The sequence below is a fragment of the Epinephelus fuscoguttatus genome, linkage group LG18 (assembly GCF_011397635.1).
Source record: "Epinephelus fuscoguttatus linkage group LG18, E.fuscoguttatus.final_Chr_v1".
Taxonomy (NCBI): domain Eukaryota; kingdom Metazoa; phylum Chordata; class Actinopteri; order Perciformes; family Serranidae; genus Epinephelus; species Epinephelus fuscoguttatus.
This window is the reverse complement of record NC_064769.1, coordinates 12097108-12116993: the sequence shown is the minus strand read 5'-3', so window position 1 is coordinate 12116993 and position 19886 is coordinate 12097108. Positions and strand designations below refer to the sequence as shown.

At 40.5% G+C, this 19886-nt stretch overlaps 2 protein-coding genes across 6 annotated transcripts in view; both read right to left on the bottom strand.

The window, feature by feature from the left end:
* Positions 1–669: 669 nt before the first annotated feature.
* LOC125906374 (torsin-1A-like) lies at positions 670–6499 on the bottom strand. The gene is made up of 6 exons (XM_049604992.1): positions 6418–6499; positions 4969–5094; positions 4426–4691; positions 3309–3484; positions 2515–2642; positions 670–2429 (listed from the first exon to the last, which is right to left on the bottom strand). Exons 1-6 carry the CDS (start codon positions 6497–6499, stop codon positions 2161–2163), a joined length of 1047 nt encoding a protein of 348 aa, XP_049460949.1. The 3' UTR covers positions 670–2160.
* Positions 6500–9251: 2752 nt separating this feature from the next.
* The window catches only part of garnl3 (GTPase activating Rap/RanGAP domain like 3), a 96771-nt gene continuing 86136 nt past the window's right edge, over positions 9252–19886 (bottom strand). For 3 of the 5 annotated variants that reach the window (XM_049604281.1, XM_049604282.1, XM_049604283.1), the window contains exons 28-31: positions 16568–16627; positions 13414–13632; positions 11870–11990; positions 9252–11782 (exon numbers count right to left, since the gene is read on the bottom strand). In XM_049604281.1, the coding sequence (XP_049460238.1) occupies positions 11617–11782; positions 11870–11990; positions 13414–13632; positions 16568–16627 (566 nt within the window). In that variant the 3' untranslated portion in view covers positions 9252–11616. The remainder of the gene's footprint in view (positions 11783–11869; positions 11991–13413; positions 13633–16567; positions 16628–19886) is intronic. The other 2 variants (XM_049604285.1, XM_049604286.1) reach the window with 1 other exon arrangement.

Genomic DNA, 19886 nt, shown 5'->3' with positions numbered 1-19886 from the left:
CTAGACGTGCTGACAGACAGCAGAGCGCCCAGTCATGCATTCATACTGATCATGATTACAGCACGTGTGGCCCATATGTTAGTCTGCTCACCTGTTGCATCTGGAGTGAAATGTTCTTTTCAAATTGTTTTTGGCTTCCCTGCTCCTGTTTGACTTGCATTTGGTTCCAAGCAATAATTTCCCAGCCCTGGGATGTTGTATTTCCAGAAAACCCATTTCCACTGATGACTAAACTTAAAATTACAGAGCTGCAATGTGTTCTGATTATGGAGTTCTTATTCCAGACAAAAGACAGATGACAAACCCTGAAAACGTGGGAGGACTGGAAAATTCTAATCCCTTTCTTTGAGTGGAGGAGTGTTAGCAATACATACGATCAGGATGAAAGCCAATGACATGCCTATGTGGGTGTGACTATTTCCTGTATGCCTCAACGGTGGGGTCGTCTGAACCTGCCTTTACCCTCAGGGCAAAAGGAAATGAGGTCTCTTCCCTATACGCCTCACTTTTCCTTTTTTTGACGTTCTCTTTTTCAGGCAGTGACCTCACCCGGTGACTGAGCTGCGAGGCCTGAGTCACGCACACACACACACACACACACACACACACACTAAAATCACAAACTACAATGTTACCTAATGTGTTGAGTAACTGGAAATATATGGCCACATAAAAATTTTACTCCTTTTTTTTCTGTTTTTTCATGCCAGATCAGGTGATCACTCTTACAAAAGCTGTGTTTTCATTCCCCCTGGCCAGCCTCTGTCTAGAGTTAAGTTTATGTTGGCTGAGATGGTTTATTGTTCAGGGGTGTTGGCTCACCTCCTACAATAAAGAAAGAAAGCATTACAGAGAGAGGGGTTTGCGTGCGGACTGCAAGAGAGGGGTTTAACGTGAAGGAGGCATGACTTAAAGTTGGTTAAATCACACAGAACCACATGAGATGTCACAATGAGAAATCAGCAAGATGGCAGATCATACAGAGACAAGACCCTTTCATGATGGACAGCTTATCGACTCAGTAGATCACCTTACATACAATGAATTTATGTTTCATTATGAATTTCCCATCCAGACAAAATGTTATGCAATGATTTTATGCACACCCAAATGGTCATATACATATATGATGATGATTTTTTGAACCAGTCCCTGCCCTGGACATACATGGACACACATTAATCAGATAACTGTTGATTTGTTGATTACTTACTCAGTTTTTTTTACTTTTGTAATAAAATGTTGACTACACTTGTCAGCAGCATGGCTTCTTAATTAAAGGGACCTTATCAACCAGATCTGTGTCACCAAGGTGTGGAGACTGTTTGTAGAGGAACGGTTTCGAGGCACTGCCCTTGCCAGCAGCACCACGAACACCCCACCTGTGCCTTGAGCAGAAATCCATGACGCGGAACGTATCATTTTACATCACTGATGATGCCCTTTGCGTCATCACTGACATGTTTTGCATCATCCGGTGGATTTTGGCTGGTGGATGGATTAGGAGCTCTAGGAGCTGGCAGCACAGGGGGTGCCTTAACACATTTTTTAGGAGTGCAGTTTTTTAAGATAAGGGTATTATTATTATTGTATTGTATTGTTTTTTACACTCTTACCAGTAGGGGGAGTTTTTGGATTTGAGAGAGTTCATTGCAGTGAGAGTGAGAGTGGAGCCGCACAGTTTTTTGACCTGCTATCTCTTATATCTTTTATCCCTTTTTTAAACCTTTTTTTTTGTGGATAATTGTGGATTTGGAAATGGACGACTGTTTCTGTACCATCTTTGAGTTTTGAAGTAAACAGTTGTTGAGTGGTCCGGTGGATTTTTTGCACATGTGGATTAAGACAAAGCGGATGATTAAAGTGTCAAGCTATGGCTTCACTAATTGGAAACCTACACAGTTCATCTGCAAACACTCTCAACACCTCGGTAACACAGACCTGGTTGAAAATCAGCAAAATAACCCTTTAAAGCTTCACACTTACAGATGAGTTGGCATTATTGTTAAAGTAAAGGTAAAGAGAGAATTGGTAATACCTGAAAGCTGCAGAGACCAACTAGCACACATGTATTCATTTTTAGAGCTCAACTTTTGTTTTCTTTTTCTGAAAAAGGCATCATCCGGCTTTCTTTTTGTTTTAAGAAAGTGCACATTATACTCATATTTGTCCATCAGATGCTGACATTATGTAGTAGTGCAATCTTCTACATATTGTCTTGCAGCCTCGGACAGAGAACACTCCCTCATCTTTGGGGAAATACTCTAAATCTCTGGCCACCCGTTCCGCCAAAGCCAGGTCTGACCGCAGTCCTCTGGCTTTCATCTCAGCCATGACACACTGGATGACTTGTTGGTACTCCAGAGGCAGAAACGGGACAAAGAAGTCCACCAGATTCTTGTCAATCAAACTTGAATGCCACAAGCCACCTGGAAGAGATTTAGAGATACTGCCGGTAGTGAAAAAGGTAGAAGAATAGAATCTATTTTTGTGTGGCAAAATAAGCTTACTCACCATTATTGGTGTTAAATGCTGATACAGAGAGCAAAGTTTCCAGGTCTTTTAGCTCAATCTCTTCTCGATCTCGTCCTCCTCTCCAGAAATCCAAAGCTGTCTGTGTAATGCTCGTCCCTCCAGCATTACTAGCAGGAGGGTTTAAGCAGGAAACAGAATTAGCCTGATTGCTACCAAATTTACATTTATCAGACATAAAACAATATATAATTATATCCATCCCTTAAAATGTTGCTGCTCGTGTTTTATGCATTACAGGATTTTGCAACCCTGTTGATTTAATGGCATTTTGATGATGATAAAAATAGTAGGGCATACGGTGAATAAAATAGAATGAAATAAAAACACTCAAAGTACAATATAATAGGACAAAAACAGGACAATAAACAACCAAAAAATGAAACTTTGGGCTGACATAAATAAAAGACTTAAAGAGAAGTTTTAAGAAGTGATTTGAAAGTAATGGTACTATACAGCAACAGCAGCATTTTACTGCATTTCTGTGGCCTTGCCAAGTAAATATCAGAACACTAGAACTGAAGGTTAAAATATAGACTCTGATAGTGTAAATTGTGTTCTGTGGTGAATTGATGTTTGTGTTTCAGCCTCAGCACATGAAAGTTTGGGCAAACGTATCTCAAATGCAGTAAAACAAAGAACATACGCAATCAGCAGAAACTATGCCCTGTTAATATTGTCACTCTCATGTTTTTAATTTTTCTTGCCCAGATTGTCTCTTTGTGCTGTTCAATATAAAATTCTGATCTGTCAGATAAACGTGTTCATCTTTTCACCTGAGGAGGATGAACATAGCTTTCCGATAAGAAACACCATCCAGCTTGCTGTGGTACCCCAGGTATGGCTTTATGCTGTCAATCAAGCCAGGATGCATCTTGTCCATCTCATCAAAGATGAACATGAAGCGTGCACAGTTGGTGACATTTTCTTTGATCTGCTGCTGCAACTGAGACTGAGGAGAAATTTAATTTAATTATAGCATATTTAATTATACCAAACATAACTACAATCACCACCTCGTGGTTGTTTTCCTCCACACATCAGTGAAGTTGCAGTGACAGTTTTGTGTGTCCATGTGTGTCCAGACTCACTGTAAACAATCCTTCAAATATGAATCTTTCTGCAGAGAAGCTACAGTTTCAAGGTGGGCACGCAAAATAAGTGTCACCAAATCAATATTTGACCAGGTGTCTCCCCATTTGTTCCTGAGTTATGACGTTGAATGATGGCCAGAAAGGTGTTTCTGCAGAGCATTACGATGTCACGCTGACGTTGATCTTTTGGATATAAAATGTCATCACTTTATCATTTATCCTGATCAACATTTGTGTGAAATTTTGTCACAATTAGAGTAGGAATTCTTGAGGAATGGCCAAAAACATGTTTTTTGAGGTCACAGTGACCTTGACATTTGACCACCAAAATCTAATCAGTTCATTGTTGAGTCCAAGTCAATGTTTGTGCCAAATTTGAGGAAATTCGAACACACATTCATCAGAATGAGACGGATGCAAGGTCACACTGACCTTGACCTTTGACTACCAAATTCTTAGCAGTACATTATTGAGTCCAATTGGATGTTTTTGCCAAACTGGAGGAAATTCCCACAGGGCCTTCTTGAGATATTGTGTTTACAGGAATAGGACTAACCAGGTCACAGTTACTTTGACCCTTGACCTTTGACCAACAAAATCTAATTAGGTGATCTTTGACTTCAAATTTATGTTTGTGCCAAATGTGAAGACACTTTTTTGAGGTGTTTTTGAGATGTCGCTTTTAAGAGAATGAGATGGACGGACAACCTGAAAATATAATGCCTCTGACCACGGATATTGCTGGTGCTGATGCAAAACAGTGTCACTGTATTTGAATTGTGTCTATTTCTTTTCATACCTTGTAGGTTTCCAATTTACTTTGATGCGGGAAGTGAAGTTCAGATGTGAAAATATAAACGAAGTTGCTTTCCATTCCCTTCTTGTAGATGTTTTCAGCAATAAGTTTACTGACAAAGTTCTTCCCTATGCCAGTCTTTCCATGCAGAGAGAGCACCAGGGGCTTCTTTGGATTATCGTCGCTCATGAATCCACTCACAGCTTTCAGGACAATGCGAGATGCAATGTGCTGTCCGAACAGTTTGCTTTCCAGGTCAGCTTCAAGACCTTGACATTGCACAGCAGGATGTCAGCAGGATAGTTTTAACTTCATTGAACAAGTTATGACGAGAACCGAACAGCTCACAGTTCACAGCCAGGGGTTCAGAAATAGATATCATACAACACAATGGACACAAACATTAAATAAAACATATCAACTAAAGTCTTTTCTGTTGACTACATATAAAATTAAATATTTACAAATGTTTGTCCCTTAAGTTTCAAACAAGCTCTATAAACACAGTGCAACTCTTTTCACATTTAGATGCCCCCATATACTCACCCTCTGCATTGAAGGATATCCAGTTTGAGTCACATCTTTCTCCTGGATTGTAGATCTGCTTCCACAGGTTCTTGACACTGGCAAACACTTTTTTGAATGGATTGAACGAATTTGCCAGGACACTGGCTGATAAAACAACATATAACAACAAATATATTTGTACAGTTTTCATCGTCAAAACCACTTAATTCCTCAAGTCAGCAGGTTTTAAAACACTCTTAACAGTAAGACTTTACTCATTCAGCAGACAAATACTTTCTTTATGGCGGTATCTTCCGGGATCGTGAACCCGTCAAGCAACATTGTGTGAAGCGTTGTCATCATGTCTCTATCAACAAAAGCTGTCAAACAAGTTGAATTTATTTGATGTTGAAGGTGTGTACAATACTGGGAATTTATGAATGATCTCTGAATGCAATGCTGCCAAAAGGCTCTAGAGAGCCTCAAAACCCCAAGTTCACAGCTCAGTTTTTGGTAATATAATTAAGTGTAACATTGTTTATGTATATAATTATATGTATTGCTAAAGCACAGCATAAAATGACACAAAAAGATCCATAAGGTGAGCGCTCATCATATAGGCTTATAAACCTGATGTTGAGGACCTGTCTTGAAGAGGGTCCAAGTATCAAAATCTAGTTCATAGAATCATATACTTTGCTTAGATGGAACATATTGCTAAACTACTTTGAGTTTAATCAAATTTGTGCATTGCAAACATGGGACCATGTAATACTTCAGCATGGGAATAATGAGTGGAGGAGGAAGGGGCAGGTAATAGGTGCCCACCAACTCATGTGTGCCCCTGGACCTTCTCGCTGGTCAATACAGCCATGTCTTTTCTTGCGTAACCACGCACACGAGGCTCATAGTCGTGATAGCTAGCTCAGTTGTGCTAGGAGTAGATGCACTCCTTCATTGCAGTGATGTGGTTGGTGGGTGTGGCTAACTAGAAAGGAAATAGTTCCTACTTGAAACTGCTCACAACAAGGTCTGTGGATTATCTCGAGTAACCAGGTCATGATTTCTGATAAGAGACATGGCTGTTGAATTTTCTTTTTTTAGATTTTTTTTTTTTTTTTTTTTTTTTGCGCTTTGAGCACCACAAGCAGAGTGCCATCTAGTTCCATTATACTGGAGAGAAGACAGACATCTCTACAGCTGATATCTCCAGCACTCTGCAACTCACACCAAAACAATCAAGACTGATAAATTGCAATACTGAAAAGAAGAAAAATATGTGTTTTTGATTTTGGGGTGAACTGTCCTTTTAAAACTTCACTGTAACATTTTTAAATCAGTTGCAAAGGCAGTTGTAAGCCAGTCAGGTGACAAAGAACAATGTTTTTCTTTGTTTTTGAAATACTAGTACTAGAATTTTGACGAACAACAATGCAGTTGATGACTTTAGTTGTTTTTTTATCTCAGGCATGTTAGGATGTTACATACCTTGACATTCTTCGGCGGAAACTTCTGCCTTCCTCAGAAGTGTCACTTGGTGGTCGTTGTCACACTTCACAACTAAAGACATAATGAAAACCACTGAACTAATGCAGTTGATGCTTTTTGGTTGTTTGGTTTTTAGCACAAGCTGCTTTTCTAACACTGTATTAGGTGCCTGGTTGCATCAAACACCTTTTCAGACACCACTGACACAGCGTTTGGCTGTTTGTCATTTGTTCAAAACATCAGCCTGCGTGATCTGCTCACACCTAAACAGCAACTCTGTGCCTCGTGACTCACTGGTCACTGACAGCCCTGTTGGTAGACCTACAGTGTTTAATATTGCCTGTTGGCCTATGATTAGTAAAATAAATTAAAAAAAAAAAAAAAAGTCAAACAGTTCAAATTCCATAAATATTTATTACATATCAATGAACAGAATCGACTACTTTCACAGCAGTGGTCTACAGCACTTGTTTAAAATAATTGCTCAAATAATAATCATAATAATATTAATAATAATAATAATAATAATATAGTTCAGTTTCATTTGAGGCCACATTTGATACACAAACATTTACAAGTAGTACTTGGCATTAAAAACGATGGCGATACAATATTTTAAGACACTTGGTGTTTTTTTTGTTAATTTTCTTTCGTTTTGATATCACAGAGAGGTTCAGCAACAGTCTAAACAGTAAATATAGATTCAAATACAAAAAAAAACCCAAACAAAAACAAAAACAGTGAAAATGCCAAGGGGAGGTAGAAACAAAGAGTACTTGACAGAAATACAGGAGAAATAGGAACATCATAAGTGGGAGAAGCAGTGTCCCAAACTGTAACTGCCAGACATCCCCCAGTCACCCACTCATTCGGAGTAATAAACACGAAAGTAGAGTACCTTTGTAAAAAAAACAAAACAAAACAAAAAAAACCCCCATCCTGTTCTTCTTCTCCTTCCCTTTTTAGTTTTTCTGAGTTTTGTTATAGTGTTGGAGGGGTTCACACTGAGACAGGCAGGGAGGAGAACAGAGGAGGAGCGTGAGGGGAGAAGAGGAGAAGGAGGAGGAGGCTCATGCAAGATCTGAAGGCTGCTGTGTTGTGAAACCACCACATCGAGGTGCTCTCATACCTACATTAGCATAGTCAAAACCACTGCTCCCAGTTAGTCACCCAACCTACCACTGGTTCCTTTTTTTTTTAGTTTAACTGACTGTTTTGTGTTAATTATTCACTGTTTCATTTTAGATTCAACACTAACACTGACTCACAGGACTGATGTAACTTCCTCAGTGCTTAATACAAAGAAGAAGTATATTTATACTCAAGAATTAAATTTCTGGAGGAATTGCAGTTTGGTCTCCGGCTGTTGAAAAGCTGACACTAAGTTCTACTGCTTCACATATGTCAGGGTGCTGAGCAGCATTGCTCTGAGAGCCAGAAGCTGAACTATATTGCTTGATGGATGGCTGTGAGCTAAACTGGAAGAGTTTGAAGAGTTGTAATAGTAGGGAATGAGAAAAGGGTGCAGCAAATAGTTTCAACAATGAAAGGTGTTGAAATGATTGTTTAAAGACTTATATAAGCTTAAGTGTATGGAGAAGGAGTTGTCTTAGATGGAATAAAGGTAAAACAGCTGATGTCTAGGAAGGAGATTAGTTTGTGTGTGTGCATGTGTGTGTGTCTATGACGATGCGTCCATGTGTTATTGTTGTTAGCACTAAAAGCTTTGTTGAACTGCCTTAAAGCCTTATGTGAGACAGAGCAGTAGTTCCCCAAATTTTCCCTTAATTGACCTAACTAAGTGACATACTGAATGGAAATTTAATTTTATATTCAATGCATAAACATAACAGTACAGAACAACTGATAATCTGTACATTTAACTCAGACAGTGAATGCAATAACTGCAGGACATTTGTGTATTCAAGTTTCACTAAATTCCTATGCAATTATCAGTCTGTATGTTGTTATAATTTATTTTATTTTTTGTTTTCCTTCTCCCTGACACTTTGCAATTGTTCTATTAGCTCTGTGGTTGTTTTAATGGCGTACTTTTCTCATGCAGGATTTAGCTGTTAAGCAAATATAGAAGGCTCTGTGGATTATAACATATGTTCAGGTCTTAACTGTGCCCTTATCCTGCCACCTTTTTTAATTTCATATTTTAAATGGTAATCTAAACCTTAAAAATAACAATTTCATTGAGTTGATTCCACAGAAATGAATGAAATGCTAAGATATAGGCCTGTTGTACACATATAAATATTTTCCAACACCTCTTTAAATCATGAAGGCCTCACAACCTCTCCCTGAAGCTTTGGCAACCCCTAGTGGGCATCAGGACCATTAAGAACCCACCAACTGTAGTTAACTGCTAGGGACTCCTGGGTGAGACTGGTCACCGTCTAGGGATTCAAAAGGTGGGCAGGAAGCAATAAAAGGAGTTGAGATAGCAGGTTAAATGTTAAAATGTGTTTTTTAAACCCGTGTTTATCAGTAATAAAGCTCCCGTGACACTGCAGAGATTTTCCCACTGGACTAAAAATCCACTAACATCTGGCTTTTGTATTTAATGGGAAGACAATCAGCATTCATTCCTGGAAGAAATGACTCTGCAGTAGTCTTGGGTATTCATTGGTTCCAGCTCTGATCAGCTCTGATCAACAGTGACGATAATATGACACCTGGGTGGATGCGCTAATTTTTGCCCTTTTTCAGATGCGATGACAATGTGATCCACTGTATCTCTAGGCTCCATGCAGCTTTCTGCTGTTTACGAACCCTGTTTTCTGGCTCGCACTTTACACTAAACTTGACACACGTGCAATTAATGGTTGCCATGGTGATAGCAACTCAACCCTACTCTGCTTGTGATGGCACCCACTCTGTGAACACTCCTTCCATTAATTTGAATGTGGGGAAAATCTTGGTTTACACTTAATATTTTGGAACATATGTTGTACCAAATAAGCTGAACATTTTAAGGTTTAACTTCAGTTTTTGCACTGTGTTGAAGTAGTTTGGTGCCAGAAACGAGGAAGATACTACTGACTACTACTCAGCCTGTTAAAAAGGTTGCACAAATTTTTCTGCAGTTCTTATGGGAACTTTCTGTTTGGGCTTCAGACATAATGTCTTCTGAGCCCTACAACTTCATGGAAATGCAATACTAAATCACTGGAGTACCCCTTTGAGATCACCCTGTTAGAGTTTGAAACAGGACTGATTTCTAATTTACATAATAATAATGAAAGTCAGGATGTCAGGGACAAAATAGAACAAATGGGAATAAAGTGTTCCTTGTCAAGTTAGAACAGTCAGTGAATGTTTGCTTATGACTGCAAATAACTGCTGTCACACTCTGACCTAATACCCATGAGTTAACTGATCAGTAAATTAAACTATGCGCAGGTGTGTTGGCCTTCAAGACATGTATATCTGTTTATCAGTGAACACATGGGATGGTATGGGAATTAAAGAAAATTGGAGTGTCACCAGCGTCCCGTAAATTGGCCCATAATTCATGGCTGTGCCCTTGCACCTGGGGTCCCAGCTGTAAATCACAGTTTTACTGGACATCCGGAGTAGACACCAGCAAGGCTTCTGTGCTCGCTGCTGAATGCCTAATAGGGTTATTTCTTTTATAGTGTTTCCCCTTTTTTATGCTTTTCACTTTTAGTTAGTTTTCATGGATAGTTATTTTCTTCTTCTTTAATTTTAGTTATGTCTTGGTGTTAATTTTAGTTGAGCAAATACAGCAATTTCCTTAAAGGCACAACTATCTAAATTCAGAGTATGTTTTCTGTGTGTCATTCAAATGGTTTATTGTGTAATGTAAACAATATACTTTTTATGTCTACATTAATGATTAAATATTGAAGACCACTTAAAATTCATCACCTTTTTGCTCCTTCCACTTACAGTAAAGATCAAATATTTAAAATATGTCACACTTCACAGCCAAGTTAGTTTTAGCTTTTTACGTTCTGACAAAATTCTGCTTATATCATTTCAGTTTATGACAATATACTTTATTTTATAAATATTTTTTGTCTTAAATTGATTGTTTTGTCTTAATTCCTTTGCTATACTATTGACCCTCAGGCCATCACACATGACAGTCTAGTAAAACATCCACACTTCTTCTGCCGTCTCAGGTTGTGGTTTGCTTTATGCTGCTATGTTTGGTATGATGTCGCAGACCTCGTGGTTTCCAAAGAAGCTTTTTTTTAGTCACAATACATGCAGCAAAGGCAGGTCATGCAGATTTAAGGACGTCTCGTTCTTATAGGGTAAAATGTTGAGTGCATGTGGCTCTGAGAAGAGTGCCTCCAGTAAGTGAATTTATCCAACTTAATGGAGCTGTGGGGGTCACCATAGTAATCGAATGTGGACTACAATCATGGCTGCTACTGTCAGACACCAGAATACGGTGGCTGTTAGAGGTGTAGTTCAGTGGAGGATGCTGGGAAATGGCACTTGTGGGAGACTTTGCCTCCAGCCCTGTCTACCTGTATACTGTGAATAAGGAGAAGAACAAGGACTAATATGTGCAGAGAGAATAAAACATCATCTTTTACTAAATATGGGAATAAAATGGATTTTTTATAATATATCTATAAATATGCATCACAGGCATGACAGGCATGCACACCTGCCACTGTGTATGCATTTTCATGTATAAACAGATGTACACATACATATGCATACCATACAACATTTGAAAGTGGATCGGAAATAATCACATAATATACAACACATATTTAAGCTTTAGCAACTTCAGAGGGCATTGTGAACGCAGAGATTTTTATCGTGCCTTGGTGCGCAGATTTACATTCAGTTTGTGGTTTGGGATCAAACCGTTAACATTATCTCAAGGCTGTTGCAGAACTCTGAATAAACCACGGCATCGTACACAACCTCACCGCCTCTTTGGGTTATTTGCTGCGGGGCAACACAAACACCCAACACACAGGGGCTGAGGGACTGCTCGCGAAAAACAAACGCACACAGACACGTCTTTTAACTCCCACTGCACCCATCTTGTCAGATGAATGGGGAGACCCAAGATACAGGGATAAAAACAACAACAAAAAAAGAATGCAAGAAACAACAAATTAAAGCAAACCAACCAAAACAATAAAATAATGGTGACAGTACGGGAGTGGGCGGGCAGAGAAGTGCACGGTGGGATTGTCTTCACTTTAGGTCCAGGACATCTTCTTCGAAGGATGTGGAGAGGGCGAAGGCGCTGGCGAGAGACGGGCTCTCTGCTCGCAGCACCGCCTTCTCTGGCTCGGGCTCCGAACTGGACGAACAATGCAGCTGGACATCCAGGTCTGCTTCAAGAGACTCTGAGGCTAACCTGTTGTGCACAGAAATACACGGCTCAAGTTTGTGTCACATCAGGAAACTGTTAAATGTACAATGCTGCTGTTGTTGAATGTGTCACCTGTCACTGTTTGTTGACGTCAGTGGTCGTGCTTTGTGGTCTTCCTCTGTGTTCTTTTTGCTCATTTTCCTCTGTTTGACTGTTCCACTGTCTGACTTCCCACTTGGTTCCTCCGTCAAGCCTTCACCGGTACGAGGTAACAGAAAATGTATGATTTAGAGGAATAGTTTTGGAAACACGCCTATTGGCTTTCTTGACAAAAGTCAGATAAGAAGATTAATACCAGTCTCATATCTGTCTCTTTAGCATAAGGCCACAGCTAGCAGCTAGTTAGCTTAGCTTAGCTTAGCTTAGCATTAAGACTGGAAATAGATATTAACAAGGGGGTCTGGCTCTTTATGAACGTACCAAAATCTCCCAACCAGCACCTCTAAAACTCAATAATTACCACATTATATCTCATTTGTTTAATCCATTAAAACAAAACATAAAAACAGCAATTTGTGGCCAAGTGTAAATAACATGTTAATTAGTGAGCTTTAGAAGTACTGATGGATTTTGTAACCTTTAGGGGCATGGCATACAAAGCTGAAAGTTGGCTGTCGGTCAATGTTGGGCTGTCCATGAGCGTCAGCCGCCCTAGTCTTTGCAATGTGTTGTGCACCATTGGCCATCATGGCCCTTGTCTGCTTCTTTATTTTGCCAATTTGGCAACGGATAGCCCATTGGTGTTTGAAATCACTTCGTGCAAGTAAAGAGAAATGAGGAAAGTAAGCAAATGACTAGTTTAAGCATCCTCGATCTCAGGCCCTAAGTCAAGAGGGCCTGAGATCGAAACAAACTCAAGATTATTTCAGATTCTCAATTGTTTGTTATTGTTCGTTAATGCGTGGTAAATATGCTTTGTTCTTTCAACATCCGATTGTGCTGTTAATGTTAACTGGCTAACTAGCATCATGACAGTCTTCCAGTTTCCCTTTTCGAATATCGAATACAGACTACCGCTGTCTGCTGGTATGGAGAATTATTTCCTCTCACACACGCAGAACGTATGTGGTGGTCGGCTGCTGGCTGTATCCTTTGGGGTGTGTTCATGTGCAACTTAGCAGAGACAAAGGCGATGTGAGTCGACGGAACATTTGGCTTTTGTCACGGCTAGTTCCTTGACGTCCATATTGTGTGTCTGGGCCTTTAAGCAGAGCCAGGCTAGCTGTTTCCTTCTGATTCCAGTCTTTATGCTAAGCTAAGCTAACCTGCTGCTAGCTATAGCTTCATATTTAGCCTACAGAAATGACAAGGTATTAATCTTTTAGGTTAACTCTCACCAAGAAAGCTATTACATATATTCCAGAAAATGTCAAACTATTCCTTTAACTTTAGAGAGGCTACTTGATCCAGTAGACATCCAGAACTTGAACTAAGAAGGGCTTAACTCATATTTCAACATATTGGCTGCTAGCTGTAGCTTCATATTTAGCACACACAAACAAAATATTGATCTTCTCATCTAACTCTTGGCAAGAAAGCTACGGAGCACATTCCCCAAGATGTCATACTGTTGCTTTAATACATTACATAAGGTGAATTTGTAATTTGGCGTTTACCCAGCAGCTCCTTCCGTGTGCGACTGGCTATCTCTTTGATCTCCATGCGTGACAGCGAAAGCGAGTGTGTGGCAGAGATGAGGGGAGTCGGGGGTACCATGGCGGGGGTCGGCGTCGTCAGCACCTTGTTGACCAGAGGGGACTTGAGTGGTCTTTCTATGCTGCGTCCCACCAAGTTACACAGAGGGATCTTGAATATGTGCTTGCATGATGATTCACCTGGGAAGTACAAAATCCCAAAGGAGAGAAGGATGGAGAAGAGAGCAAGTGGGTAAAGTCGGAAAGCCGGAAGGACGCAGGTGACATGAGAAGACATGAAACGAGAGATAAAAAGAGCCAAAGATGGGAATAGAGTGTTGGAAAGAGACACATAAAAAGGGTGAGGAATGTGTGGCAGCTAATGAGAAATGCATGAAAACTCCTGGCCTGAAGCACTAAAGTGTCTTTGCATGTTTGAGCTCATTAGCTACAGAAATATCTATTTAAAACATATCCTTTTAGAGTGCACCCTCTGAACATTTTGTCATTGCAATTTTTTATTTACTCTTTGCCAAAATGACATTATTGTTGCAATATGGTGCAGTTGGTAGTAGTGACTATTTTTTGCCCAGAGTTAGATGAGAAGATGGATACCACTCTCATTGTTGTCCGGTAGAGAGGTGCATTAATACTTCTGTCCATGCACCTGGTATTTATCTGTCAGAAAACATTTGCTTACCTAGCTAATGTTTATAGGCATGAACTAGGATTAGCTGTTTCCTTCTGCTCCTTTATGCTAAGCTAACTACTTTTCTAAAGGGACAGTTCACCCCAAAATCAAAATACATATTTTCCTCTTACCAGGAGTGCTGTTTATCAGTCTAGAGTGTTAAGTGTGACTTGCTGAGTGTTTGAGATATCAGCTGTAGAGATGTCTGCCTTCTCTCCAACATAAGGGTACTAAATGGCACTCAGCTTGTGGTGCTCAGAGCAGCAACAAAAATATATTTGAAGAACTCTAAAGCCATGTCTGTTTCCAGAAATCATGACACGATTACACAAGATAATCCACAGACCCTATTGTGAGCAGTTTAATGCAGGAACTATTTTCTGTCTGCCGAACTACACCCGCCAACTGCATCATTGTGCAGATGGAAGCGTGCATCTACTGCTAGCACACTGACACTGCTCTGTCACAAGTACGAACCTCTCACCCATGAGTACCACGCTTTCTTCTGCGTGGTGATTCGGTTGGTGGGTGTAGTTCGGTAGAAAGAAAACAGTTCCTACATGAATCTGCTCACAACAAGGGCTGTGGATTATCTTGAGTAACTGGGCCATGATTTCTGGAGAGAGCCATTGCTGTAGAGTTTTTCAGATGTATGATTTTGGCACTTTGAGTACCACAAGCCGAGTACCATCTGGTTCCATTATATTGAAGAGAAGGCAGACATCTCTACGGCTGATATCTCCAACACCCAGCAACTGACACCAAAACCATCTAGATTAATACCTAGATTAATGACTAGCACTACAGGTAATAGGAAAAATATGTATATTTAATTTTGGGGTGAACTGCTCCTTTAAATATCTTTACGAGAAAGACATGAGAGTGGTATCGACCTTGTCAGGTAATCCCTTGCAAGAAAAGAAAATGGCATATTTCCCAAAATGTCAAACTGTGGATTTTAAACACCTTTTCAAATGAAGACAATCTAAAGTGATGAATAGTCCTATTTACTGAAACAGCATGTGATCTTAAAATTAATCATCCTTACCGCAGAGAGCTAATGTGATATAACTGTTCACTTGTAGCCATTTATAGCAGACCATCCATTATTCAGCCGAGACTATAAACGCTTAAGTCTGTTTGGGACACAGTAAATGGATGTTTGGAGTTTTTCAAATGGCACAATCTGCAGCGTGCCAAACCTGCAGTGCCCGATTGTGCCATCAGGGAGCAGTATTGCAGTTCGGCAGCCTCGCTCTGCTCCACCAAGGCAGGCTGATAGAAACATGGATGAGACTGAATCAATGAGGTGAGGCTACGGCGCACAAAGAGGACTGTCTCATCTGAAATGTCAGCGGGTGAGAGGTGAGCAAAGAGCCACGGAGAAAAATAGAGGGTCACTGCTGATGTTTGACAGGTACACCGTGTTAGTGTTGTCACAGATCTTCTCTCCTCTACCTGCGCTGTCATACAGCAGAAATGGCAATAAACCAAAAATGCAGGGAAAGCATGCAGTTATTTGGAATATATAGTCACAGAGATCGATATATTCCACGTGCGTTTCTGGACCAGGGGAAGTGTCACACTGCATCACACTGGCGAATTAATTAAATATGAATATTGGGGTTGTTTTCAGCACTAATTGAAGTCGAATCCTCTACAGCGGAGAGATGTTTCGCTGCAGGTCTTTGGCGCATGTTGGAGCCAGTGGATCGAGGTGGCGGCTAGCAGCCACATCAGTAACAGCATCTTGTTCACATTACTGATGCGATTACATCAGATGAAACCCTCCCCAAGGAGCAGATACGGCAGGCGCACAGGCAGTTAGAAGATGGGATTTTTGTCAGCACCTCTTCCACCTCTCTCTCTTTTCTTCAGCCTACGCCCCCCCCCCACCACCACCACCACCTTTAGATTGTGACACCGCTGTTTGGACTACCACTTTGGATCGAAGAGAGGGCTGACAAAAGTCTCCATGGCGACAGTGCAATCTGTAAATCATGCTGCGGCAGACGTGTCTTCTCCTTCCCTCTTTCCCTTTTCTCCCTCCTTCTCTCTCAACCTCCTGCTTGTACACAACCCCTCCCTTTTCTCCCGCACTCATGCATACCTTCTCTGCATCCCCCCCCCAGTAATTTTAAAACCCACTGCTTTGATCGGCGTTATCTCCTCTGCCTCACTTTTTTGGTACTTTGCACTCTATCACCTCTTCTACCCTCTCACTCTGCCCTCGCACTAATGCTTTAATTAGTTAAAACAGAAAGGGGGGGTGGGGGGATGGGGAAGACATAATGTTCACTTAACATTCAACCAACGTTCAAGTCAACATGCCGCCTTGGAGCAGACAGGGTGGTACACTCTGGGAGCATGTGCATGTTAGTGGGGCAGCATTATGAGCATTATTGTCATGAGCTGAGGACGAGTTGTGGGAAAATCCTGCAGTACCTTCGGCGTCCTTAGACATGTACAGGGAAAGCTTGGTACCATAGGGGATCCGTATAGAATCTGAACCAGGGATGAAGAAGAGGGTTACACAAACTGAACACACATAGTACTGTAACATACATTTCAACACACACACACACACACACACACACTAGGATTCTGTTAGGTGTACGACTCCCAGTGATGCAGAGTCATATGCATAACCAGCTAAAACGAAAAGAAAATGATAATCCCTTTGAGAGAAATGATTACCCGAACCAGCCCCAAAAAGCATAAAGCTCTTCCTTGGCTAATTGCAGCAGCAACAGCCGAACCGTCCTCCCTGTTAGCCTTAATGGGACCTGTAAATACCCGCTCCCATCAGGAAAGCAGAGAATGACTGCCTTGATGGCGCACACAACCAGGACATTTTAATAATTGTTTTCTTCAAGCCTCGTCCTTCCCTGCAGCCGTCAGAATTACATGGATGCATCTGAGGATGACTTTGTGCCCCTTTCAATAGCTACAAAGTCTAATGGACAACGAGAAGTTGACATTGCCTTGAAACATCACATCAGTCTGTTGTGCTCATGGCGAATGACAAACCTGTATGTCATTAACGACAGCTGCATATTACAGATATGCTCCATTCTGAGGCAGTTGTATCAGTCTGGAAGAGGTCAGTCGTGGGGGAGAGGGGAGACTCCGAATGGTCAAATACACAATAAAAGATGGAGGTGGGAGGGAGGGGCTCTTATTGATCCTCAGTCATCCTTGAAAGCCTTCTCTGCCTCTGAGGACACTTATTGTATGCCTTGAATAGCGGTGGTGGTGGTGGGAGGTATGTGGGTGATTAGTCTGTTCCTCTTTGTGATTTGTGGTTTTTAAGAATTGAAAGGATCATATCGATGCATTTGAATGTTTCAGCCCTTTAACTACAAAGTAATTTTCCATAACTGACAACAATTTTTATATTGAAGCCACAGGTTTCCATTCCTTTAAAGACATGGTGTGTAACTTTTTCACATTAAAATGTCTAAAAACAACTGACAGACCAGTGTTAAGCTATCTAATTTGTTAAGTTGTGTACTTATATTGTCCCAAATGTTTCCAACAATGTACAAACCCGGAGAAATCTGTAATTTTTAATCAAGTACATGGCCCACGTGATTTGGTTGCTGTCACGTCTGCTATGCACATGCGTCAGGGTTGTGGTTGTTTGCCAGCAGTTTTAAGCCACATTTTTAAGATGCACTTTCTGGATCCTGGTCATTTTTAACTATATATTTCAACCAAATAAAGGTTTTTTGATTTAGATGTCTGGATCTTAAGTTATCAGAGAAACAAGCTGCGCAAACATTAGTGACAACTTGGTTCCAACCCCTGCTGCACCAAACACCTTTGGAGAAACACTGATTTTTAAGGTGAAAGTGCTTTATTCAGTAATTTTACTGGTTTCAATTACCTGGTCCGTTTGTTTTGGAGAGAAACAGACCTCTGCGGATAATTCGGCTACTGGTAAAAACCTCTTAAATGTCTGTGTCTCAAGTTATCAGAAAAAAAGGGTATCATACATTAGCAGGAGCTGGGCTAGACAAGCTGAACAGCATCAGAGAAACACAGACTTCTAATGTGAAACTGCTTTATTCCATGTTTTTACTGATTAAAATCACCTGGTCTGGTTTATTTTGGAGAGGAGGAGACATGCGGATAATTTGGCTCCTGGTAAAAACCTGTTGAACGATACACACTGAAAGGAATCTCAACTAGGAGAAACTGACTGAAACAATGACATTGCTCTTTTGTTATTGTTTTGACTGACATATCCCTAGCAGCAGAAAATTACATATTGCAGGTTTAACTATTGTATAAAAAAAATCAATTTGCAAGCGTCACGTAAATGACCACTATAGATATTTTGTTGTCTTGATGTTTCTCATGTTATCACTACATTAAAATTAGACTGTTTTGAAAACTGGTGTGCTCAAGGATGCTCCAAAAACCAAAAGAGCTGGCTGTTCTATATTTTTCTTGTTATCAACAAATCCCATAAAAAGACTAAAACCAACAAGGAATTCATCCTAATAACAAACTAACAAGTACTGCCTGTATATTCAGAGCCTGATTTATCTTATTCCCCTGTGCCACAGAGCTCCATTGTTTTCCATAACTATTATTAACACACTGTTGCTTTGGGTGACATGTTTCTTCATTACAATGAACACGGCTGCTGTTGTTTATTTTGAGTCAATACCACTGACACCCTCCTGGTGCTGTAAATGTAGGGTAAAGTGCAAATTGCGTAATATACCGCTGCTGAAAATAGTCCCCAACAATCACATTTTACTGCTGTTTGAAAAATGTTTGGTAGAAACTACACTGCCCATCTGTTTCAGGAAAAAAAATCGTATTCTTAAGCTTTACATCCTCAGTAAGGAACCAATGAAAGAGTAGATAAGGTGCAAAAATATGTACCGTCACATCCTGGTTTTTGGTCTTTCAATGGGATTTCTGACATCAAGAAATATATAAAATAACACCAGCCACATTCTTTAAAGAGGCAACAGATAGCATATTTTCCTAAATATATCATTATGAAAATAATGCGGGTTGCACAGGGTAGTGGCCACAGTAAAATCAGACTATCAGCGTTTACATAGGTTACTTAGTGGCTTTGCAATCTTGGCAATAAGCTGCTGCCACCGGCGATGAAATTTCGTGGAAAAAAATCTGCTTTATGGCAGGAAATGCGTCATGTATTACGAAATTGGTTGGTCAGCCAATCAGGGACTGGTGCGGGTCCTTATGAGGAGTTGGGCATGAGATAGTTGAGTCACAAGCACAATAACGGATGGACAAAGTTTGGAGACAAGTGAAAAACGGCCTAGAAAAAGAAAACGAGCTCCTCTGTCTGAGGAGGCAAAGAAGAGCAAAAAGGAGAGTGATAAAAGGAGAAGAAAAACAAGAGTAAACCTCAGTCAGGCGTTCAAGAGATGGAGGGAGCTCCGTGACCAAAGAGGCTTCAGAACCGATGTCCAGCTAGCTTTCTTTCTAATGGATCAGTAAGTAACACGGCTAAATGTTAGCTAGACCAGAGAGGACTGTACTGTACTGGCTGCTAGTTAATGGACCTTTTTCACAGCAGACATTTTGACTTGTGTCGGTAGAAAAAGCACAGGTGAAATTGATAACATTAAGGATGGCTGAGTTCCATTCAGTGTCCCAGTAAGCTAGTAACATTTAGCCAACATGGACAATACCAGGGTCTCTCCTAAGTGGAACGCAGCTGTCATTAGTGTCATTGAACACACCTGTGTTGCTCCTACTCTGACCTGTCGAA